This window comes from Lynx rufus, unplaced genomic scaffold, assembly GCF_022079265.1.
Source record: "Lynx rufus isolate CCGP_SWC_20201006 ecotype Redwood Valley unplaced genomic scaffold, mLynRuf1.p SCAF_8, whole genome shotgun sequence".
Classification (NCBI taxonomy): Eukaryota; Metazoa; Chordata; class Mammalia; order Carnivora; family Felidae; genus Lynx; species Lynx rufus.
In genome coordinates, this window is record NW_025814896.1 from 114,306,898 (window position 1) to 114,333,460 (window position 26,563).

Sequence of the window (26,563 nt, forward strand, 5' to 3'; positions counted from 1 at the left end):
ATAACACCATAAACTAAGCCTAAAAGACATCTAAAGAACACTCCACCCAATAGCAGCAGAATACACACAGAACATTCTCCAGGGTATACTACACCTTAGGCTGTAAAACAAGTCTCAATAAATTTGAAAGGACTGAAGTCATACAAAGTACATTCTTCAACCACAATGCGATGAAATTAGAAATCAATAACAGAGAAATTTGGGGAATTCACAAATTCATGGAAATCAAATAACACAGTGCCTAATAACCAATAGGTCAAAAAAGAAATCATAAGGAAATTAAAAACACTTTGAGATAAGTAAAAACAATATAATATGCCAAGATTTATGGGATGCAGTGAAAACAGTGTTTAGAGGAAAAGTTATAGCTGTAAATGCCTGTACTGGGAAAAAAAAAAAACCAACTCAAAGCGATCATCTCATCTTCTACCATAAGAAACTAGGAAAAAAAAAAAAAAAACTAAATTCAACCCAAAGAAGGAAGGACATAATAAAGGTCAGTGTAAATAAAGAAAGAATAGAAAAACAAAAGAGAAACAAACCAAAAGTTGGTTCTTTACATTCAAATTACTAAAATCAGAAATGAAAGATCAGAAATCGCTACCAACCTTACAGAAATAAAAAGAATTATAAGGGAGTACTATATTCTACAGGTACCCTATAAAAAAAATAGGATCCAAGATTCGGAACATCAAGCCATACCCTTAAAACACCTGCATGACCTAAAACTACCATTCTACAAATATTGTATAGGCTGTAAAGATTCACCAGAGTCCGAAGACATTTAACACAGCCCTAGTGTTGGCAAACTTGCAAAGAAGACAAATACACAAATGAAAGATTAAATAACTATCAGGAAAACCTTCACGTTTGTAAATGCTAAGGTACTGAGGATTTCAAATACTTCCTCCACCAATTCATATCTACCTAAATAAACACTTACAAGAATGAGGAACATAGGGAGTGGGTGGTATGCAACTCCTGTCACCAAACAATTTCAATTCTGGGTATTTTATTCACTGTAACATGGGTCTACAGAGCCAGAATGGGGCAGCCTCCTGAAGAAGAAACACAAAAGCAGTGATCTTGCTTGGTCTGAATTGGCCTCTTCTTTCCTCAAATTCCTATCCCACATTTTTCTATTACATAAGTCAGTTCTTTCTCCTTGAGATTTTATACCTCTTCATCCTGCCAACAGCATTATCTTTCCCAAGGGCAAAGCTTGTAGGCAATATATTTTCTTTCTTCAGTTAGTCACCCTGCATTCCTCAGTCTTCTTCCTCACTCTTTCCAAAAATGCTCTATTTGCTCCTCCCTCCTCCACTTAGCCACTCGATTTATATAATTCATTGTCAAATAAAGAACTATAATAGATATGCCCAGTGAACATAAATAAAGCACAAGGGCTTATAATATCTCTTTTGCAATATCAAAATGTGGGTGGCCAGGAATCTTCACAGAATGCAACAGCTTTGGTATTTCTGGCTATGGGTTGTTACTTCCCTACGGGAAAATATAGATGTACATTTTTACAGAATACAAGAAATTTGTCATCTAAATATCTATTAAATAGGATAAAACTGCATTCCCAAACATGAAAAGGCATATTTAAATGGGCAGCTGGCTACAATTAAGCTGGGTTGCTTGCAAGAATCTTGTCACCTGCAAACCGCAAAGACCATCCCTCTACTCACACACACATACATACATTATCTAGGCTGCTGCAATAAACTATTTTATTCTGTAATTGAAAAAAACTAATTAGTATTTTTAATACAATTTTTTTTTTTAGAAATAATTACACACAGTGAATCTCAGTATAAAATGACATGTGGCTGAGGCTTAAGCAGAAGCTACAATTATGGCTGGACTAACGCTCCACTTCCTGATACCTGCACTGGTAATCTGCACTGCTTAGAGCAAGGGTCCCATGCTCAAATGCCCAGAGATCCTTGCCAATTATTGAGAATGAATGAAGCAGGCTGGGGAGTGAGCCCATAAAAGAAGGAATGCCAGTTAGAACAATAATGTGGGAATTTGGCCTTGTGTTTCCACATCATTTAAGAGAAGCCAAGAGATCAAGATACCTAGAAGAAACTACCTGAAAATGTTTATTTTTTTTTCAAAATACTGGGTAAGCCAAACAAAATACTTCTCATAACAACAGATTTAGAGCATTAAACTCCCACCCTGTAGTGGACATCAATTGCTCTTTTCCTACTCAGTATCCCTTTTCTGATCTTCTGATAATAGTAACTCCTGTTCTCTGAGGGGAACCCCTTCCATATGGCTCATGTGGGGCCTACTGGAGGTCAGGGCTCATGACTTTGGCCCCTAAGTCCCTATTAGAACATTTGTGTTAGAGTCATGGAATTGACTATATTTCTCTACTGGGATTATTAAGCTTGAGCCTCCTGTGGTGATATTATCTGCCTTATCAAGAGAGCCTCAAAACCATGATGATATCACCTCAGCCCCTGGATACTGCTATTTTGCCAGGTCTACTAGAATTTTCAGTCGCATGAACCAATAAATTCCCTTTTTTGCCTAAGGTAATATATGTTGGTTCTCTTACAACCATAAGAATCCTACCATGTCCCTAGAAAACTGTGTTGCATAATCCAGTCTACAGACTTCCAGGTATAGGAAGAAGATCTTCAAGAACACAAGTGCCTTTAGTCAGAAAGGCAGTTCAAATGCTAGTTTTACTTACAAAATGTAGGACCCTGAGCAAGTTAATATTTTGAGAGTCTGTTCTTCATGTGCACCTTACCTACAAGAACTAGATGTGAAATGTACCTAGCTTTTTGTCAGGCACACAGTAAGCCCTAAACTAATGTTTGTGCTCTTTCTCAACTCGTTTTGGAAAACCAGATTAGAAAGTAAGATGCTTGGCGTTTCACTACTAGAAAGAAGGAAGTGAACTGGAAACAGCTTCTAGGAATATCAACATTTTCTGTAAATAATCTCATTGGTGAACTGCTTAATAGTTTCTCCAACAGTAGAAGTGCTGTTGTCAATTGTTGAGTAAGTGACTGACGTAACTGAGCCAACAGGACTGGAGGAAGTGAGGTCAAAGGAGAAGACTACTGATTATTACAAGGTTAAAGTTTTCCACGGAAGGCTAATTTCAACCAAATATCATTTTTTTATGAAAGCGTGTAGAGTCACAGGAGGAGATGCTAGAGATCTCAGAGAAAAAGTCTGTACAAGATACAAACTGAGTGGACTACTACTGCCTTACAGGAAGGCACAGGGAGAAATATTTAGCTCTCAGTACAACCGCCAAATAAAATTTGGAATTTGCACATACTTCCATCTTAGCACCTGCTATCTTAGGCTAAAGTATTCTCCTCATGTGCATCTGTACTATCAAACTATAAGCTCTCTGGAGGGAAGTTCTGTCTCGTAATCATCTTTGGTATACCACTGCCTGGCACACTGTAGGTGCTCTATAAATGTTGGATGAATGTAACTAAAACAAACACTAAAGTCACAAAGGGCTCCTGGTGTTTTCTAAGTGTCTTCAGATTCTAAATAAAGACATAAAAGATTCTTCCCATTGAGAACAAAGGAAGAACTCCTTTATAGGATGTGCTCTGGCCAACATCAGTACTAAGTATGACTAAATTAGGACCTAACAACAAGTTTATTCTAGTTGACAGAGAGGTCATATAGCAGAATCTGAATTTCACAGGCCCTTATAACCCAAGGAGTCACACCTAGGAAATGACTCTTGTTGGGACTAAAAATACTGAGAAATGAAACCAATGGCCTAAAAGGAGCTTCTGGTATCTGATCAAGGATATGGGTAAAAGTGAAGTTCAATCCCTGCTGAAAACGAAGATAAAACAGTTGAGGAAAATCATTCATCCTTGAGTCAGAGGAATTATCAAAACAAACTACCCCTGCTGGCTGTGATTTATGCCTTGATTTTGTGAATGAGCGAAAGGCATTAATAATTATAAAGTGTGATAAGTGTGGCCTGGCCCTCATCTGACATTACATCTGGTCATTACAGGCAGTTGTGAATCAGCAGAGCAACAACTCTAAGAAGCTCTCCTGGCAAAGAATGAAGGGGCAAAAATGAGCTTTAGACCCAGATGTGGTACTAACTATAAAGAGTGTCTTTGAAGACTACAGAAATGACAGGATTAGGCCTAATGGCCAGAGGTTTATTCCAAGGGGGTGGAAAAATGTAGGCTAAGAATTTAAGGTCACACTAATAGTCAGATTTGGCCACTTGACAAAAGCCTCAGGCTTAAAAAAAAAAAAAATGTGTTTGTGTGAGTGCGTGCATATAACTCAACAACTTTGGGCAGAGCTTAATTCCAGTCTTTTCCCCGCAGCAGAGAGCGAAAATGGATTCTGATTTTCACTATGCCAGAGGTGGGCTCTACAAAGGCAGGGAGAATGGCTACTGGAAAGGTGTTCTACTGTCCTTGACACGGTGACTAAGGATGACAGGGCAGAGCTAAGATAGCACCATATGGCTGGCCAGGGGTAATCCTAGCAGAAAGGCCGTTTGTGCCTAGTCTAAATTCTTGTCCTTTGAAGAGCAACTGAGAGGTGAAAAGTGCAGAACACTTCATCCCTCCCCAGTGGGTTGCTCCCAGCTAGACTTCTTCTAGGTGTGCTGGTGCCTAGTCCTGTTCAGTCTCTCACGGAGACAAGTGCTCACTAATTGCTTTTTACATTTATGTGTGTGACAACACCATGCTCTGGCTTGATTTTCTGAAGGTACTTGCCAACATAAATCCTTCAGGTCCAAGATAAGACAGAATAATTAAAAGCAGCCTTGGTTATCCAATTAGCTGTTCATGACCCATTTTGCCTTACCAACTTACAGGGTACATTCAGTAATTTTGCCTATTCTTCTCATTCAAGTGGGCACAACGGCAGGTTTTGTCTTACAAATCGAACACCTAATTTTTAAGGAATTAATAACAACCCCAGCAAGAGGCACGGGGGGAGAAAGGACTGAGGGCTTAAGAGAAGAGGAAGGTCTAAGTTCAGATTCCAAAAACTGCTTACTAGGACTAATCAGTAAAGTGGCAGAAACAATTCACACTTTGTATGTTTTATAAATAGTACATGACAGTGACAAATTAATAATTACATGAAGTACGTAGTACGAAAGAGGCACTCAAAATATTGTGCTACATAATAACAGCATGCTCCCTCAGTGTCTAGCATCTACTAAGCAAGAATAAATTTCTTGAAGGCACCTGCTTCTATTCCTAAAGGTAAAAGATTAAAATGGGAGGAGAGAGATCTCATAATTTGTTTTTGGAAAGAGAATATATGGCAAGAGTTGGAGAGGTTTCTTTTGCCACATGTAAAGCCCAAAGGGAGTATAGTCTCTACTTGGAGATTTGTTTCAATGCAGTAACTATTCATAATGAATTGCTATAAGCCATTTATTTAGCAAATATTTTTGAGGACTCACCATGTGTCAGGCCCATGCTAGGTGTTGGGAAGACCACTGTAAATACTATAGACACAAGTCTGGTTCTTAAACAGCTTACAGTTTAGTACATGAAGTAAACCAGGAAAGGGGAAATCAGAATAATGTTGGGTGCCATAGAAGCACACAGCAAAACACCCCCAAATTTGAGAGGGGGGTAGCAGGGAAAGCTCACTGTGAAAAGTAATCACCAAGCAGAAACCTGAAGAATATAAGTAGGAGTGAGCTAAGGAGGACAAGTTCTAGACAGACAATAGCACAAACAAAGGTCCTGAGGCGAAACAATGCTGCAAAGTCAAGAAATGACAAGTAGTTTCGTCCTGCTGGAACTTTGAACACAACCTCAATGAGCAAGTACAAAGGGGGATGAAGCAGAGATAAAAGAGGGGGACAAAGCAGTTAGCAATGTAAGCAGGAGTCAGATCACGAAGTGGTCAGTAAACCATTCATTCTAAAGAGCTCCGACTTAATCCTGCAGACAAAGGGAAGTGACTGAAGAGTGGGACTGACCTGATCAGATATGTTTTTTAGGAAGATCACTCTGGCTGCAGTGTGGGAAAAGAGTCTGCAGGAAATACTTTACATCATATAAAGAAACTATTTTAGAACCTTTTTTTAGAAACCTACCTCCCATCCCCCCAAAAAACCCAAACCGACTGCTAAAACAGTCTCAGCTGTTTTAGAAGTAAAACATTTACTTATAACTTAAAGGAAAAGTTTTTAAGAGCCTATGGCTACAATGATCTGCAAACACAGCAAAATAAAAAATAAGGCTATGTAATCTCAGGTAAGCCTTGTTTCAAGAAAAAAAGAGAGGTCCTAATCCTTGTCATTCCACTCCCTTCCCATCTTCTGCAGGCAGTTTGTACCAACTCAGTCTTTGTCTTTCATTTAGGGATCAAATCTGCACACCAAAATAAGAATTTGTCCATAGGCTTGGGGAAACTGCTAGAAGTGTGCCAGATAGCTTTAAAAAAACTAAATGCTAACAGATGAGAACCAGGTCTGATCCCAAGGTCAGGCAAAATTAATATAAGCTATTTTGCCAATGGTCATTAAATAATGAGAATTTCTGTTAAGGAGTATCTAAATTAGAAAGTCTGAGACCCTACAATAATAGGGTGCGAGCACCAGAACACAATAATTAGAATTAGATACTTTTCCGAATTTGCCTTTTAAAAATAAATTATGCTGTTAAGCACTAAATGGAAGGATTAAAATTTCACAAACTTCTAGTTAAATCAAATGTGGTGACAACTATTGGCACATGACCAAATACTAACAGAATCTCAGCTGTTTTAGAAATAGAACATTTGCTTCCAGCTTAAAGCAAAACTTTTTTAGGGTCTATGGTTAAACTGATCAGCAAATATAACATAAGAATAAAAGGTAAGGTAAGTCTTTTATGTGACAAATGAAATGCTAAATCAACTTTTAAAATAAAAAATTTGAGGGATATTTGGCTGAAACTCACAAAAGACTTTAAGACAAAGTAAATGACCGTGCATTCCTAGAAAAAAGACACACATTTTCTAGAGTAATCAGAAACATGAGAATTTATCATGAACATAAGACAATGCTTACAAGGTCATGTGCCAATTAAAAAATATATTAATACTACAATTACTTTGGGGGACAGAGTCAAATCCTTTCTCTGAAAGGGATGGATTCTTTATTTTTTTCTTCTGCACTGAGAGTCTGCTTTCCATACTTTTTAAAAATATTTACATAAATTTCGTATTTCAAAATATACCTGGGTGCTTGTGATTCAACAATTTAATTATCTCAAAAATCACTATTTCAAAAACTACCCTAATTTTACATACAGTTTATTCATTCTTTTTCTTTTATTTTTTTTAATGTTTATTTCTGAGAGAGAGAGAGAGAGAGAAATCGGGGAGGGTCAGAGACAGAGGGAGACACCGAATCTGAAGCAGGCTCCAGGCTCTGAGCTGTCAGTACAGAGCCTGATGCGGGGCTCGAACCCACGAACTATGATATCACGGCCTGAGCTGAAGTCGGACACTTAACCAACTGAGCCACCCAGGCGCCCCAACTGAGCCACCCAGGCGCCCCTAGTTTGTTTATTTCTTTACTGGCCAACGGAAGAGACTACCACAGTGAAGAACACAATGGGAAGTGCATCAGACTGGGAGGCGGATACTCATCCATCCATCAACTCCTTTGTTGAACACCTGAGCACTGCTTTAAGTGGCAGCCCATAGATATTTAAACCCTCGAAGAAACATACTATATTTCATTAAATCTGGGATGCTACCAATCATAAGACTAACTCTTAACTAATAAAAAAACGCTTTCAATCACATGATGACATAATGCCTTGAAGGAATCACATCAGCCTCTCATTGTTCTGATACTTTTGTAAAATAAATCATTCAGAAAAATTTGGCAATTCTTCCTGCCTTCCATACATTGCCTGACATTTTAAATGACAACTTTTTTCACACATCTCCATACAAAACATAGTTTCATTTACTTAGGGGTGTCATCCTTTCCTGGCTGCCATAAAGCACTTAGTTGTTATTTTTAAAGAAAAGTAAATGAAACTGTGGTGATTTCTCTAAAGGCAAATGTTTACTTCACAACTACCAAACTTAACATCTCTCTACTTTGCTTCTGTCCTTTTCTGTGTGTTCAATAACTTTTTTGTTTCAAGGCCAAATCATAACAAAATCTTTTCGAAGATATTCTAAATGGCGATTAAATCCACCCTATGTAGCAATGACAACAGGTACATAACACTACTGAAACGATGACACATTGAAATGATGACACTAAATATAGCTGTGACTAAGTCTGGACAAGCACAGACAAGTTGACCAGATGGCCACTTGACAGCCAGCAATTGGAAGATGCCATCAAGTGTCAGATACAGTCAGAGATGTTAAAATGTGAGAAAAAAAAAAAAAAGTGTCTTAGAACAGAGCAGTAATAGCAGCCAACACTCACATATCACTGTAAGGAAAGGACCATTCATTCTATGTCTTTACGTAGGTTACATCATGAAAACCTGTAGAGTAGGTTGATTAAGTCCCACTAGGTGAGGAAACTGAGGCATGGGGAGGGGGGCGGGCATGGGTAACTCGCCCAATAGCACAAAGCGAGCACGCGGCAAGACTAGCACTTAATTCGCACAGCCTGGGCCTAGAGGCTCTGCTTCTAACCACCAAGCCAGGGGGGTTCTCAAGCTAACAATCAATAACCAGCTTTGTGACCTGAGGCAAATCACTAGAGACTCCTTTCTATTTCAAAAAGGAGGGAATTGGAACGGATGATTATGGAGCTCTTTCCTGGGATGAAAATATTAAAATTCTATAATCTTCTACAATAAAATTTTATTTCCAGGCCGGTTTCTCCTTACGCCAGTACAACTCAGACCTACCTTCACTGCCATTGGTGATTAGTGAAGGGAGTGTAACTTTTACTACTAGTCTAAAATAAGACATGCTTAGGAAGGTATTTAAGAAACAGACACACATGTACTTGTGCCATTACTTCTTTTTTTCAGGGTGATGGCAAAAGGTTGGCTGTAGAAATAAATGAACCGATGTGTGTGTTGTACTCTGTTGTGGACTGTACTTATGATAGAAATGTAGTCATTTAAAAGTTTAATCCAAAATTAACATATGACTTCAATGTGTCAGTTTCAACAGATACTCCCAACGCAGAGCTCCTTGTTCTTTTAAAAATTCTGTTCATTTATGAGGGGAAAAAACAATAAATAACAGATATGAACACTGCAACATTTTCCCTCTTTGGCCAATTTAAGGGTGGTATTAAATGTGTGTGACACACTTAACAATTCTTCTGCCCCAAGGAGGGCGGGAGGCCACACCCTTCGATCTTCTATAGGCCAAGCCAGCTGCTCTCCCTCCCAGGTACTTTCCTTCAGCCCCACAAACTCTGATCACCAGGCAGCCCAGTGATGCTTAAATAATTCCTAATATTTCACTTTGAAATTGTCCTCAGGAGAGTTAGTAAAGGAAAGAGACCAAACTGCAGAGTCTTTAACGCTTTCATTATTCATTCTTAAACACACATCGTATCAATTTTGGCCTGCTCTTCTCTTTCACATATACACACACATGCATACACATAAAATTATGTGCCCCAACAAAAACGAGAGGAAACATTAAAAAGATTTCTGGGGGAAAAGTGAGAAAAAGAATGTAACTCAAGTTCTAGCACAAGTGGGCTTAGAGAAACAAAGCAAAGCAAGAAAGAAGCCCCCAAACGGAAGGCTCTCGCGAGTGTACGCCATGTTCCTTTGACATACCTTTCCGTGCTGTCCGGCTCTCTCATAACAAATGACAACATCTTCCCACATCTCTAGCTTCTCAAATATCTGAAGGGCTGAACTTGTGCATCCCAACTCAAAGAGAAAATTTGCAAGTTGGCGCTGTAAGAATCAGGTTAAAATAATGAACATTTCTTTATGCAAAGAGACTCCCATTTGACTTGCACGTGTATCCCATCTGCCATTTTAAGGGTCTACTTACTGTAATAAATGCACCATTTCTACAATTTGACCTCTACTAATTAGAAATTTACAATGATTTAATACTTGCCTCTACTGTAGCAAGGGGGTAAGAAATTAAAAAACAGTACAGAAACTTTCAAAATACTCAATATATCAATTTTTCCCAAGAACTCAGAATAATTTAGAAAGCAAAATCAGTATTTCCTTCTCGCCTAGAGATTTTGTTACAATCTGATTTGTAAAGCTGAGATCCAAGAAATCAAGGTTTAAAAACTCTACTTCAGAATGGCTGATGTCCAAAAGATAAGTGTTGGCAGGGACGTGGAGAAAAGGGAACCCTCATGTACTGTTGGTGGGAATGTAAACTGGTGCAGCCACCATGGAAAACAGTATGGCGGTGCCTCAAAAAATTAAAAATAGAACTACCCTATGATCCAGCAATTCTATTTCTGGGCATTTATCCAAAGAAAATGAAAATATTAACTTGAAAGAATATCTCCAACCCCATGTTCATTATAGCATTATTTACAATAACTGAGACAGACATAGAAGCAGCCCAAGTGTTCATCAAGGGATGAATGGGTAAAAGAAATTGTAGTGTACATGTACATGTACACACACACACACACACACACACACACACACACAGAGGAATATTATTCAGCCATAAAAAAGAATGCTATCTTGCCATCTGTGACACCATGGATGGACCTGGTGGGCATTATGCTAAGTAAAATAAGTCAGAGAAAAATAAATAGAGCATGATCTCATTTTCTTTTTAATTTTTTTAACGTTTATTTATTATTGAGAGACACAGAGCATGAGCAAGGGAAGGGTACAGAGAGGGGGAGACACAGAATCCAAAGCAGGCTCCAGGCTCTGAGCTATCAGCACAGAGTCCGATGCGGGGCTCGAACTCACAAACTGTGAGATCGTGACCTGAGCCAAAGTCGGTCACCTAACCAACTGAGCAACCCAGGCGCCCCAACATGATCTCATTTATAAGAAGAATCTAAAAAAAAAAAAAAATTCACAGAAACAGAACAGACTGGTGGCTGTCAGAAGTGGTGGGTGAGGGTGGGGGAAATGGATACAGGTGGTCAAAAAATACAAACTTCCAGTTAGAAGTTAGTTCTGAGGAGGTAATGTACAGCATGCTGCTACAGTTAACAACACTGTAGTGTATGTTTGAAAGCTGCTAAGAAAAGAGCTCTTAAAAAGTTCTCATCACAAGAAAAAAAATGTGTAACTATGTGACGGGACGGATGTTAACTAAACTCAGTGTGGTGACCATTTCACAATATATAGACATATCATTATGTTGTATACCTAAAATTAATGCAACGTTTTATGTCAATTATATCTCCAACTGGAAAAAAATGAAATTGAACTCAAACAAATAATAAAAACTAAGCAGTCGATATAAATGACATAAATCTACGCACTAGCATTTGTGTACTTCATTCATGAAAGCATCTCTGGGTCTTTTTCATTCAGGTCTACTTAGATTTATTTTAAGCACATTCTAAAAAACTTACTTTATTTCCCAGCCCTTGGCAGATGAAAAGGGGGCAAGTTGTGGCAAGGTCAATGAAGGTTAAACATATCAAAAGATAAACATATTGTGGTTTATAAATAGTTTATCCTCCAAGAACAGGAAAAATATTAGAAAGGTTTAAAAAGTGCCTGGCTGGCTCAGTCAGTAGAGTATGCAACTCTTGATTTCAGGGTCGTTAGTTCAAGCCCCACGTTGGGCATAGAGCTTACTTAAAAAAAAAAAAAAAAAAAGTAGGTGAGGTTCTTGAATACTATATGGTTTCATATTAGTGAGAACTGTGTTCTTTTCTCTTCAATACAACTTTAGTATTCTTTCAAAATTCAATACGTATTTAAGAGTTAAGAAGCCAAAGGATATGGAAAATCTGGGTTGACAAAATTAGAAAGTAAAATGAAATATACCTGAAACTTATAAGCTAATATATTAACAAAATAAATAAAGGGAATGTTCTAATTCTTCCTTATGCCATGAATTTTGGAGAATTTGGCTATTTAATATATTTGGACATTTTATAAAGTTGAACATAATATGTGGGTGCTGGAATAAATCTTTGTGCTCATGCAGTAAGCAGTTTAATCTTCTCATTATAATGGATGAGGAAAGTTATGGCATCTAAATTGTTATGGCTAGCTAGTGACAGAATAAAGACAGTTTCTTTTTACAATAAACTATGCTATTATTTTTTGATCTTTACTCCCTATAATTATAGAAAGAAAAAAATTATTTAATCTGTTAATGAAAGAGGATGTTTACCTAAAGATAAAGATCCTAAAATCCACAGCTTCCTAAGCAGATAAAATAAACATTTCATCTAAATTCTATTTGAACAGTATTTAATTTTCCTAATGCTCCTGTTAGGAAACAGATTGAAAGCTATATCCTCAACATACATGTTTTGTCATAATAATGGCTCAGAATCTGAAATATTTACCCACCACAAACCACACAGTACAAAGCACTTAACAAATTTCACAGATCAGGGTCAAAAACATGCCAAAAAGTTCCAGCTGTTAACACCTTCTTGCTAAAGAAGGTATTCCTTTTAGGATAATATAACAAAGCTCTTTATTTTCCCATTATATTGAGACGCCTTCAATAGACAAAGTGAATTCCAATGTGTAATAAATTCCCTAGTTTACCCTGTGCTTGTATGACAGGCACCTGCTGGCTCAGTCATTAAGTAACTGACTTTGGCTCGGGTCATGATCTCACAGTTCGTGAGTTCGAGACCCACATCAGGAGAACTTGAAACCCACTTCGAGTGAACACAAGCTCCACTTCGGGTAAAAACACAAGCCCTGGGTGAGCCCTGCTTCTCTCTCCCCCTCTCTCCCCCCTCTCTCCCCCTCTCTCCTCCTCTCTCTCTCTCTCTCTCTCTCACTCTCGCTCTTGCTCTCGCTCTCTCTACCCCTCGCTCACTTGCACCCTCTCTCAAAAAAAAAAAAAAAAAATGACATACTCCAAAAAATCTAATGGGGATTCAGAGTCATTGAATGGTGGGTTGGCATTTATAATTCTAAATCACCACCTATGTGCATAATCCATGACAGAGAGGACAGGAAGCTAGCTAAAATGACAATACTTACTAAATCATCTAGAAATTTTGCCTTGGCCCCATTTGACTCTACTTAACTTCTCAGTGCCATAGCTTCCTCATCTATAAAATAAGAATATTTCACAAAATTGTTCCAATAAAATATTATAGTGTGTGCAAAATGTAGAACAAAATGCATGCTGATATCATACTAAGTATGCAGTAAAAGCTGGTTTTAATTACACCTTTCCAATAAGGAAAGGAGGGAAACCAGACTAAAACTGGGAAATGAGAGATCTACTTTCTGAACAGCTGTGTGATCCACATTGGAAAATAATAGTCAACTGGACGGGCCCTCAGTTTGGGCGTCTTTGTAATATTAAGAAACAGGACCAGGTACCTAGGTTGCCTTCAGTGATAAAAATTTTACAAAATAGGGGAACCACACCATAGCCAGGAGAACCATGAGGCAAAGTCCTGAATCTCAATCCCAATCTGGAGCTTTAGGAGCTATGCTAGGTATTTTCATATCTCAGAACAAGGAAAGTAGTCAAGGGTATCTCACAATATAGAGCAAGAAACAAATGCTTTAAGTTGCTTTGGTAAACAACTTGGTTAAAAGGTTCATTATCTGGTAAAAGGTCCTAAAGGGCTTTTATTTTATTATAATTTTTAATGTTTATTTATTTTTGAGAGAGACAGAGAGTGCATGTGAGCAGGGAGAGGGGGAAAGAGGATCTGAAGTGGACTCTGTGCTGACGGCAGACAGTTCAACACAGGGCTCGAACTCACAAACCACGAGATCATGACCTGAGCTGAAGTCAGACACTTAACCAACTGAGCACCCAGGCACCCTCAAAAAGGCTTTTAAATATAAAAAGTTACTTTGAAAATGAAAGCTTCTGTGGTTCTTCCACTACTTAATTTCAAGAATTCTATTTAATCTAGTTCTAAATTCTTTTAAAAATGTTTTAAAAGTTTAAGGGGCGCCTGGGTGGCTCAGTTGGTTAAGTGGCCAACTTCGGCTCAGGTCATGATCTCGTGGTCCGTGAGTTTGAGCCCCGCTTCGGGCTCTGTGCTGACAGCTCAGGGCCTGGAGCCTGTTTCAGATTCTGTGTCTCCCTCTCTCTGACCCTCCCCTGTTCATGCTCTGTCTCTCCCTGTCTCAAAAATAAATAAAACGTAAAAAAAAAAAATTTTTTTAAGTTTAATATCACTTTAACCAAAAAAGCAATGTGAAGTAATCGGCAATCCCCAGCTAGATACTTTTATTCTTTTCACTGAAATATTCGCAAACTCAAACATAAACTGAAAATCATTCTTTGCTAATGCATTTATCTTTCAAATGCAAAGTATTTTCCATACCCAATGACAAACAGCAACAAAAATACCTGAATGGCCCAATGAGGGGGTACTTGACAGCAATAGAAAATCTTCAGACGTTCCAATACAGATGTAGTCTTATCTTCAAACTGGTCTGCCAGAGCCTTAAGAAAATGTATCATAATCAGAATCTATATGTGTAATAATGTTTTAATACAAATGAGATTCTCATTGTAAAAGTCATACAAATGGACATATAAACAACAAAGAACATGAGTCACTTTGATAAGGTGATGAAATATGTAAATTTTTTCTTGAATTTCTTCAAATGTTTAAAAAACTTTAAAATTAGGAGCGCCTGGGTGGCTCAGTCAGTTAAGCGTCCGACCTCACCTCAGGTCATGATCTCACCGCTCGCTGAGTTCGAGACCCACGTTGGGCTCTGTGCTCACAGCTCAGAGCCTGGAGCCTGCTTCCAGTTCTGTGTCTCCCTCTCCCTGCCCCTCCCCCACTCACACTCTGTCTCTTTCTCTTAAAAATAAAGTTAAAAAAAATTTTTTTAAATAAAAAACTTTAAAATTAACCAACATTTACCTAAACATGTACATTAAAAAGTTTAAAACTAAGATTTCCTATAATGATTCTTTCAGAGAACTAGTATTAATTCATCAGGTTTTTTACCTTTTCTATGAAAACGTGTTTTTTTTTTTTAAGTTTATTTATTTGAGAGAGACAGAGATAGTGCGAGCAGGGGAGGGGCAGAGTGAGAGGGAGAGAGAGAATCCCAAGCAGGCTCTACACTGTCAGCACAGAGCCGGATGTAAGGCTCAAACTCATGAAACTGAGACCATGACCTGGGTCGAAATCAAGAGTCGGGACACTTAACAGACTGAGCCCCCCAAGCACCGCAGACAAAGCGTTCTTTAGTGTATCTATTTCACAACCATGATTCACTTTGACAATGGCATTTGCTAATATAAATCAGAGAAAAATTGGGGTGCCTGGGTGGCTCAGTCGGTTGGGCGTCTGACCGGCTCAGGTCATGATCTCGCAGTCTGTGAGTTCGAGCTCCGCGTGGGGCTCTGTGCTGACGGCTCAGAGCCTGGAGCCTGCTTTAGATTCTGTGTCTCCCTCTCTCTCTGCCCCTCCCCTGCTCATGCTCTGTCTCTCTGTCTCTCTCTCTCTCTGTCAAAAATAAATAAACATTAAAAAAAATTAAAATCAGAGAAAAATTATATGAAGAACTTCATTCTGGACTATTTTCTCAGGAATAAAGTGAAAGCAAAAGGTGGGTCTATTTGGTCACAGTGAGTTTTCTTACTCTTCAGCAACAGATCTATAAGGCAAGACATTCACTCAGGCAAGACCATCCTTAAGGTATAGTGGACAGCTGCAAGCTCCATTATATTGAAGAGTCCCTCTGCTGTACCGAAATACCACTGAACTCCCAGAAGCTACATCAAGAAGCAGACCATTAAGACCAAGATGGCTGACTCTGCGAAAAGGTACCAGGGCCAACTGCAAAGTCACAGGCTGGCACCATCCAGTGGTCAAATGATCAGTCTTCGAAAGAGTTCACATATTCAGCATCAAAGTGAATGCAGCCATCCTCTGGAGTTCCTAAGCAAATACATGCATAATGAACCCATTACCACAATCATCTTCACCTGCCTCTTAATATGTCATTCAATTTATTGTAAGTATACATATTTTTCTGACATATACTTAGATCTTCTCTCAACTATGAATTACCATGACCTATTCTATATAATGCAGTACTCTAATTTGGTTTTGTTTGTTTGTTTTGCCATTTGACTAGTTTTCATAGGCCTATCCTATGAGGATTAGGCGGTAACCCATAGGTCAATGTTAATTTTCTGATTTCAATGCACATATTGTGGTCAATGTAGGAGAACATCTTAGTATTTGAGGATGATGAAGTACCATGTTGGCAACTTACTTTCAAATTCTTCAGGATACAAAAAATAGTTGTACTGTACTTGCAACTTGTCTGTAATTTGAAATTATTTCAAATTTTTATGAAATTAATTTTTACAATTGAAAATCTCAAAAAAAGTATGAGATCTCAAGTCTAAACTTCCTCAAAAGAAAGAAAACGAGAATCTAACATACCCCAGAGTACAAACCCAAGACAAGGAGATCAGTTTCTAAGCAGGAAAACTCTTAAATTGGGGGTTCTCTGTATTTTACTAGGAGGGAGATACATATGTTAGCCTAAGAATGTCCTGTAGAATGAGAAAATACTCATTACATCATTTCTTTGACAATCCAAGATGTTATTCAATCAAGTCCATCAGAACAAACTGAGACATAACCAGACTCTTAAACCATCTTGGTCAAAATATTTTTAAAGCTTTCTGGCCTTACTTCAGAGAAACTTAATAGCAAAAAGGTTGCATGCTTCTGCCCAAAGCTGTTTAGTCGTAAGAGGAAGAGAAGAAAAACTTCTAGCTGAATACATATGGTTACAATACATAAATAAAAGTTTCGCTGAATTAATTCATCAAAAGGGGGAAAATTTTCCTTTTATCAATTCTTTTTCTTTCTTTAGAAAGAAAAAAATAACTAATGCTTATTATAATAATAAAAGCCAAAATCAACACATAACACCTACTTTTATACAGTTCTAACTACATGCAAAACACTTTATTTTCAAAAAAACCCTCATGTTGCTTGCCTTAGGTACTGCATCTAGCTAAAATATATCAAAATGCTCAGTAAAAACCTCCTGATTAATGATCAGATTTATTATGCATTTCAGACACTCTCAGATACCTTTAGATCTCAGAGTATTTAAGCATCTCTGATATTCTCAGATACTCTCCAAAATCACAGGAGACAGATCAGAAAACCAACACTTATTTGAGCTGGATCCCATGAATAAGCCCCTGTAGAAGTACAGTCATGCTTAAAAAGAGCTTGATTAGGCCATAAGTATGATACTGATTAAAAACAGAATTCTAACCTACTTTCACTCCTGCACAGAATACACTTCTGCCGACTTTAAGCATGATGACCTCCTAAATAAGATTTACCCACCCATAAAACTAAGAACATTAAATTAATATACAAATGAAAGGGATGATGGTATACTGTTATTTGCCTATTTCCTCTACTGAATTGAAAGAACTCTTTATTTGCTAATTCACTATACATACAGGGACATATTTATAGTACATCTCTAGATTTTTCAGAGCAAAGATTTTTTTAGCAACTCATTCTGAAATAATTCCACTCTATTCAAACAACTGGAATCATTTATAGGCATGGTAAATAATTCTATTATATACAAATAAACTCAAGTGTTTTATAGGAAAAACAGTGCTGGAAGGTGTAGGTAACCTGGATTCTGTTCTAGGTTTATCTCCAACAAGCAAGTCGTTAAACCATAATGGTACTCATCTATGAAATGATGTCTGCACTTCCAACATTCAGTGGGTACAGGGCTTTATCAAAAGAGTATTTTGATCCATTTGAGGAGGTTTGCACCATCAACTGAACGCAAGATTTGTTAGTGGTAAATCAAACATCCAGATAGTTTGGAAGACAACGTAGGACATTCAGTACTAGGAGAACAGGAGTGAATGAAATTGGGGCCTCAATCACTACTGTGTATATCTATGTGCATGAACACGGACACAAACAATGCATTCTGTGCAAAACTGGAACTTTGCAAGCTTACACGTACTCCCAGAAATGTAGGTAAGTAGTCTCTACAGCAGGGTCTTACCTTTGCACCATTTTCTCTTTCCGGTTTCTAAATTTCATGAATTTCACATCTGAAAGTCATGGGATCTTGATTATAAAACTGACATGAGGAGGTGGTCTTTAAGGAAAGATGATAATGCCAAAAATGGAGAGAGAGAAAGACAAGCAAATATATCCTAAACCCACCATTAAGAATTGAATCATTGAGAAATGAAAGCAAGACAGAGCATAGTCCAGGATGGTGACAGAAGAGAGTGAGGAATAGTCTAGGGCTTGGTCCACAGGTGGGGAAAGAGCCAACTCACAGAAAATCCAGGCATGACTGCTGGGACACACCAACAATAATTTTGTGATGTATACACATTATGATATGAGACTGTTATCAAATGTTAAGGCTCCCATTTTCTCCCCAAACACCACCTCAAAGCATTATACTTTGAGCATCCTTTGAGAAAATGTACTTGGGCATATGGATTCCCTAACCTCATGCAAAAACCACTCTCAAACCTTCCAGGAACCTTAGTACCACAGATCAGAAGATATTTCTATGTAACAGGGAATAAAAGAATAAAACCACAGAAAGCAACGATGTGCCTTGTCTTTTCAGTGTTCTGTTTTCAGTAGAAAAAGAACTTCCACAAAAAAAAAAAAAAACAATAGGGAAGATGAAGCCTACATTTTAAAATTAGCACATGGAGAATGATTTAGTATAGAAGGACAATTCTGTACAAAGTCTGGTATGATTTAGACTTTATTTATGTGCTCATATCTAAAAGTATGGCACACATATCTTCAAAAGAACAGAGCTAGTCCCTAAGGACCTACCCTCTCACTGAAGGCTATTCATTCTTGCTAGCATGATATCAAAGTGTTTATCATCTTTCTGAAGAGCCAAGTAGAAATTAGCTGATAATCTAAAAGGTATGATTGATCATATGCCAAATCACCTTGCTTTGTTGTACAATCTCTGTGCATATGTGTGTGTAAAAAGGAGGGTTGGATTTATTATTAAAAGATGTACTTAATCAAATATATCCAACAGTTGGGCTGAATAGCTTCCTCTGACAGGAGTCTGCAGTCATTCAGCTATGATTTACAAATAGAGTAGTCAAGCTGACTACTGCCTCAAACCCTCAAGTCCAAAAGAACTTCCAATAGGATCAAGGGGAATGAGAATTAAAACCTATTACAAATACTCTGTATTAACACCATTAAACCTATTGTTAGCCCAATTTTACCTCGTGTATAGGAAATTGTAACTCAGAGAGATAAAAATGAGTTGCCCAAAGTCATAAAGTCATAAAATAAATAAGACTGCTTGATTCCAAAGACCAAGTTGATAGCTTCATTAAAACCTCACCTTATAACTAAGTGGGCAATTACCAGGGCTGTGAAAACAAAAAGCACCTTCTCACTGGAAAAATATTCAGAACTCCATAATTGGTTTTTTTCCCCACCTGAATCCCATAACATGGGAGTCAGGGCGTGGCCTGGTCAAGAACTTCAATTATTGCTTCTTGTTCCAGACACAGAAAAGACTTCAGTGTGTGGGATGATAGAAACTGGGTCTACTAATGGGGACTGGGAGAACGTGGATGCCTTTATTTATGATTCCAGAGCAAATAGATGAACATAAAAGGTAGTCCTCAAGGAAGCACTCCCCTTAGTCATACCTTAGGTCAACAGTCTTAAACTATTTGGTTTCAGGACAACTCTAAACTCTTATAAATTGTTAGGGACTTCAAAGAGCTTTTGTTTGTATGGGCTATAATCTATCAACAGTTATCATATTAAAAATTAAAACTGAGAAAAATTTAAATACTTATTAATCCATTTTAAAATAAAGTAATAGGGGCGTCTGGGTGGCTCAGCTGGTTAAGCGTCCAACTTCGGCTCAGGTCATGATCTCATGATTTGTGAGTTCCAGGCCCGCACTGAACTCTCTGCTGTCAGCACAGAACCCGCTTTGGATCCTCTGTCTTTCTCTCTGTCCCGCCCCGGCTCGTGCTCTCTTTCTCTCTCAAAAATAAATAAGCATTACAAATTTTTTTAACAAAAAATAAAATAATAGATGCATTATATTAACATAAATAACATGTCTTTAGGAAAAACAACTTTAAGTGTTGAAAAGATTGGCAATGTCTTGCATTTTTGGACATCTCTTTAATGTCTTGGTTAATAGATGACATCTAAAAATCTCAAACCTGCTTCTCTAGTCAATTTATTGCAATAAGATATTTTGATTGAAGTTTAGGAAGAAAATTTGGCCTCATACAGCTATGTGGTTGGAAAAGGTAAGAGTGATATTAACACCTTTTTCAGTTAATTGTAGAGATTATTCTTTGATATTACACCAAAATTCAACATGTAGTAGCTTCTCAGCATTACCTACAATGTGGAATTTGAAATCTTATCAATGAACTTTTGTTACAGCAAAATACACTGGTAAAAAAACAAATAAACATACAAAAGCACTCACTGATCTAACTTAAAGCTTGAATGGATCTTTTACAGAGGCTTGATTTTTTTACCATCTGTATTAGTCATTTGGAAAATGTACACATCTTCCACATGTGATGTATTTCACATAATATTAAAAAATATATATACCTTAGTATCACCAACAATCTCCTCAGAAAACTCTGATCCCAATACCTGAAACACCGGGAAACTGTCAAGTTCACAGGGACAAATCCAAGTTTCCCAAAACTCTCATCTTTAAAAGCTCAAGATTTGGGGCGCCTGGGTGGCGCAGTCGGTTAAGCGTCCGACTTCAGCCAGGTCACGATCTCGCGGTCCGTGAGTTCGAGCCCCGCGTCAGGCTCTGGGCTGATGGCTCAGAGCCTGGAGCCTGTTTCCGATTCTGTGTCTCCCTCTCTCTCTGCCCCTCCCCCGTTCATGCTCTGTCTCTCTCTGTCCCAAAAATAAATAAACGTTAAAAAAATTTTTTTTTAAAATAAAAAAAAAAAATAAAAGCTCAAGATTTTATCACTAGTAACAAATTACTGTCAATTTCTCTCCTTGAAGTGATGAGCTCACTTCATTGCTTTTTTGAGAAAATTTCTGCCAAATAATTAAGTTTGAACACCCCAACGGTATCAGTAGTTATTTCAAGTAAAAATCATGTTCCATGGGCAAAACAGCTAGTTCAGCTTTTTCCTGAGACAACCACGGTATGTTAGCATGGAGCGTGTTTCCTCGTACACCCCATTTCATCACAGAGAATATTCCAAAAGACACTGTCAAGGGTAAAGACTTAATAAAGTAACACTGGGAGCTCGGGCAGCTCAGCTGGTTGAGCGTCTGACTCTTGATTTTGGCTCAGGTCATGATCTCACAGTCGTGGGATCGAGCCCTGAGTCGGGATCTGTGCTGATTGCAGAGCCTGTTTGGGATATTCTCATGCCCTGTCTGTCTGTCTGTCTGTCTCTCCCTCCCTCCCTCTCTCAAAATAAACAAACTTTAATAAATAAATAAATAAATACATAAATAAGATAATATTTACTGCTTTATCAAAGGCATTCATAAATAAAACTTTTTTTTTTTTGGAAACCGAATGCATGGCAGTGAAGCATAGGATGACTACCAACACAGGTTTGCTGCCTCCCACCTTGATTCAGGTGAAGGAGCCGGCAGTCTGCCACCCCCACTGCCTCTTCTGACCCAATGTACGAACAGAGTGCAAAGGCAAATAACACCCCAGTATTATTATTACAGAGATGATTTTAACCTGTAGATATACTGAAATGGTCTGGGGACCCCCAGGGTTCCACAAATCACCCTTTGAGAACTGCTGCCTTAGAATTAGCAGATACACTATCTCTAATGCCTTCCCCACACCCACCCACCTCGAACTTTCTCCCCAAACTTCTCCTTGCTTAGTGTTTAAGGAAATACTTAGAAATTCTTTTTTAACCTCTTGTCTTGAAAAATTAGGAATGAGGGGTGCCTGTGCTGTCAGTTCAGAGCCAGGAGCCTGCTTCAGATTCTGAGTCTCCCTCTCTCTCTGTCCCTCCCACTCTCATGCTCTCTCACTCTCTCCAAAATAAATATTTAAAAATTTAGTAAGAATAAAAATTAGGAAATGAAAACACAAGTTGGCTTCTTTATAATCTGCAAGGATTATAAAACCACAAAAGAATACCAAATATTTATTATTAAAACCTAAGTGAAAGTTTTAAACTCCTAGCATCATCTTTTCTAAAAAAAAAAGTTAAATAGTTAAGTTTAATAAATACACCCTACCTTCCTTGGTGGGTGTCCAATGCCAAGCTCCTGTTCTTCAGAGCTCAATGTCAATTGGCCCCAGATTCTGTGACACTTAATAATAACATTCACCTCTAAGGTTCCTCCTGGTACTCAGTCTCCCATTAAATCACAACTCTGGCCTCCAGACCTGGGTAAATGACCTTTTAGCCTCTGTTCTCTAAGTCCTGGGGCAGGCACGAGACAGAAAAACATCTGGAGCTACTAAAGATTAACAGCCTACCTCTGCCTAAGGCAGTCTTTCTCAAAAGCGCCCATAATCACCACCCCGACGCTGACCCCGAAGCTCTGAGGGCTAGGCTGAAGAGCTATACTATCACAAGCACCTCAGAAGTGCTCCCGTGTTCAGGCAAGTTTGGGTAACGTCGCACAAGGCTGTTAGGATGCACACAGGGTTTGCTCCCAGGGAAAACTGATGTGTCCGTTTAGTCAACACAATCCGACTCTGTCCACAGAACTTCAGCGTGTCCCTACCTGGAATCCAACCAGAGTTACCGTTTAGGGCCGCCTTGGAAGTGTGCTTCAGTGGGTGTGCTTTCTTCTATCCTTTCAGGAAGTTCCTTTGCTGCTTCCTATCGTTCACTCTTCTGTAACTTTCTAGGCTTTTCAAAAACATTTTTTACTGCTAATAATAAAGATCATTTTAGGGGCGCCTGGGTGGCTCAGTCGGTTAAGAGTCTGACTTCTGCTCACATCATGATCTCAGGGTTTGTGAGTTCGAGCCACGCATCGGGCTCTCTGCTTGTCAGTGTGGAGTCTGCTTCGAATTCTCTGTGTCCCTCTCTCTGGGTCCCTCCCCAGCTTGTGCTCTCAATCTTTCAAAAATAAATAAACATGGCCTCATACAGCTATATGGCTGGAAAAGGGAAGAGTAATGTTAACACCTTTTTTAGTTAATTGTAGATATTATTCTTACACTGTATGTGAACTAACTTGGATTTAAATTAAAAATTAAATAAATGAATATTAAAAAATAAAGTTCATCTTATGCTATTACTCGTCCCACTTTTATTTCACTTGTCTCTGAACTAATCATTGCCTATTCTGTACCAAAGTGTTATTATGAAATCCATATCCTGGTTTCAGCCTAGCCATGTCCCTCAGGACAGCTTCTTTACTTGGCCTTGGCAGAAGCCAATTTCACTCGCCCCTGTGCATGTCCTCTTCCCTCATAGCACCTCATCCTGAGAGTGGCAGTGTTCCATTTCCTTCCCCTCTCACCTCAACTGTTGGCCTGAAGAGGCAGAGTTCTGCAACCCAAACCTCTCTCACAAAAGCCTCTATTCACTTCTTCCTGCCTGTGCTCATTCAATTCCTTTCCTCTAGACGATGCCAAGTCTTATTATATTGATATCTTTTTTTAAGCCAGTTCTCGTAGCTTCCTCAGAACACTACAGCATGTCGGATTCCCTTGGAAAGCAAGAACTTCAAAATCCTGGTTTGAATTCTAGCCCAGCTATAAGACCTTGGGTAAGTCACTTAAAATTTCTGTCCTTCGCCCCTCATTAATAAAAATGTAGATAATGCCGATAAGCTAGACTTATTTAGCACCCGGCATATTAAGTGTTCAGTGAAGAGTGGTAACTAGACACAATTCTAAATAAATAGCGGTTAACTATAATCCTTCCAACAAATAAAAGCACAGCTACAATCACACGAGCAAATCCTCGTATGCTTTTCAGCAACTTTCAAATGCCGCAAATGATTACTCATGCAGGTGAAGAAGAGAGTCGGAATGGACATGTTTTCATCTCTCAGATTTTTTAAAAACTCAATGGCATGACTCAGCATATTAAATGTGAAGCACTGTAATTATCCCAAAGTTTTCAGATTTTCCAGGTAGTAATGACTGCTTTTAGTAAGTTATATGAAGGATTGGGCAGCTTTATTTTCTTGTACCTAAACTTTCCCTGCTGTAAAGTGCAGATAATAATAACAGTCCAGATTTATTGAGGGTTTACTATATGCCTGGCACTATTCCAAGTACTTCACGAAAATTAACTCATTGAATCTCTCAACATCTGTATGAGGCAGGCTCTACTTCCTGCTCTCTCTGTTCTACAGAGGAGGGAAGCACAAGAGATTAGGGGGCTTAACCCTGGCCATCATACTTGACCTCTCTTCCTCTTGGATTGGGAGGTCTGTGGACAATGAAAGCTGGTGCCTTTCTGACAACAGACATCCTGATACTGAAGCAGGCAGAGAAAAGCAGAGATGGGAAAACACAGGTGAGAACAGACAGAAAGAGAAAGAGCTGATGATCTGGTTGAGCCCCTAAATCTCAGCTATCGCTGACACTGGAATACCCCAAGATTTCCCAGTTCTAACAGCCAATACGTTTCCTTCTTTACAGCCAGTTTGAATGGGGTTTCTGTTCCTTACAACAAAAAGATTCCTTATTGAAACCTGTTCTTAAATTTTACTGAAGCAGAAGTGTAAAGGGTCTTGAAAAGCTCTAAACTTCAATCTATCCTTACAAGCACCTTGTATTTAGGAGAGGATATTTAAAATAAGTATAAATATCAAATGTAATTTCTCAAATTTTGAAGCTATACCCACTAATTAGGCAAGCCCAGCATAACCACAGTCAGTTTGAATTACTACACTATGTGCCCATCCCCCATCCCCTTCTTCCAGGGCTCCACAATGGCAGTGGTATGTATACTCCCCACTCACACAAATGGTCACACATCAAGGTCAATACCAAGCCTGTCAAGTACAATGAATGTGGATGTGCTTTTATGAAGATACATGAAAATATCAGAGCACAGTCATATCCTGAGACACTAAAATATGAGAGAGCATTCTTTAATGCAGAACAAATGACCAGTTTGTAATATAAAGAAAAAGTGTTGGTTTTTTCGTACGTTGAGAAATACAGAGTGAACCTACTCCCAGTTAACTGAGTAAATTCATGGACTCTAGTTCCCTTATCACTTCTAGTGGTTTCAAAATGTAGTAATTTATACTTGAAAGTCATCATGTTTTAGGAAACCCTGTAAGAAAAAACTGACATCTCTTTATCTCTTTTCCCGCCCACTAAAACATTACAACCAACAAAACTGGAAATTACTATCCTCTGAGAACACTAAGCTAACCTCTGTGATCACGGTGATTGTTCTGTTACTGTTAGCTCTGGCACTGGGCTGAAGATCTGGACTGGAATGATATGAAAAAGGACTGGTCTGTACAGCTCATGGATGACTCAAGTGCCAGATGACAATTTAATCTTTAATTTAGCCAATTCTCAAAGAGCCCTGCTAATAAGTAGCTAATTCAAACATGAAGCAAACATCCACTGAATGCCTATTCTGAGAATACAAAAATAAATAAAATAAAGAACTTGATCCCTCAAGAAGCTCACGTTCTAGATGTGAAGACAGAAAGGTTTCCAATAAAGTATAATATAATTCAGTAAATGCTCAAATATAGCTACAGAAACACAACCCAGGAAGAAATCATACACAAATGGTCAGTTAATTTTTCAACAAAAGGACCAACCAGTGAAGAGAAAAACTAAGGACGATTACAACAATCTTGGTGAGAAATGATAAAGATCCTAAGGTGGTATAATTCTCTCATAAGGTGAGGGATAAAACAACTTCAGGGGCGCCTGGGTGGCTCAGCTGATTAAACGTCTGACTCTTGATTTCAATTCAGGCCATGATCTCCCAGTTCGTGGGTTTGAGCCCCTTGTCAGGCTCTGTACTGACAAGTAGGGAGCCTGCTTGGGATTTTCTGTCTTCCTCTCTCTCTGCCCCTCCCTGGCTTTTTCTCTCTAAATAAATAAACATTAAAAAAAAAAATTCAGAAATCCTCTTCTCACAAAACTCAGAATGAAGCTAAGACAGGTCAGAAGCCAGGGTTTGCTCGGGGACACCTTCCCTCATAAGTCATTATCTGGCTGAGGAATGGGAGGTCACAGGAGGACATTAACTATCCCTTGCCGCTCACCCCTGTGAGAATGCCAAGGAGAGTTTCCGGCACTGGACGCCACAGGATGGCATCCTCTACAGCTGGACATCTTGCTGAGAAACTGGGGGGTCCTGGGGAGCTCCTACCCGGAGAACATGCCTCCAGCTTAGTATAACTAACATATTACATACTACAGCTGGGTCTCCTACCTTCTTTCTTGTGGTCATAGCCCCATCTCTTTGAGAGAACCACACACTTACACAATGATTA

The 26,563-nt window shown here is 38.5% G+C and overlaps 1 protein-coding gene across 1 annotated transcript in view; it reads right to left on the minus strand.

Moving 5' to 3' along the window:
• Positions 1 to 26,563, minus strand: part of TTC27 (tetratricopeptide repeat domain 27) — a 186,203-nt gene that overhangs the window by 71,993 nt on the left and 87,647 nt on the right. Inside the window, exons 11-12 of the mRNA XM_047068790.1 lie at positions 14,452 to 14,547; positions 9,765 to 9,887 (exon numbers count right to left, since the gene is read on the minus strand). Coding sequence (XP_046924746.1) covers positions 9,765 to 9,887; positions 14,452 to 14,547 — 219 coding nt within the window. The remainder of the gene's footprint in view (positions 1 to 9,764; positions 9,888 to 14,451; positions 14,548 to 26,563) is intronic.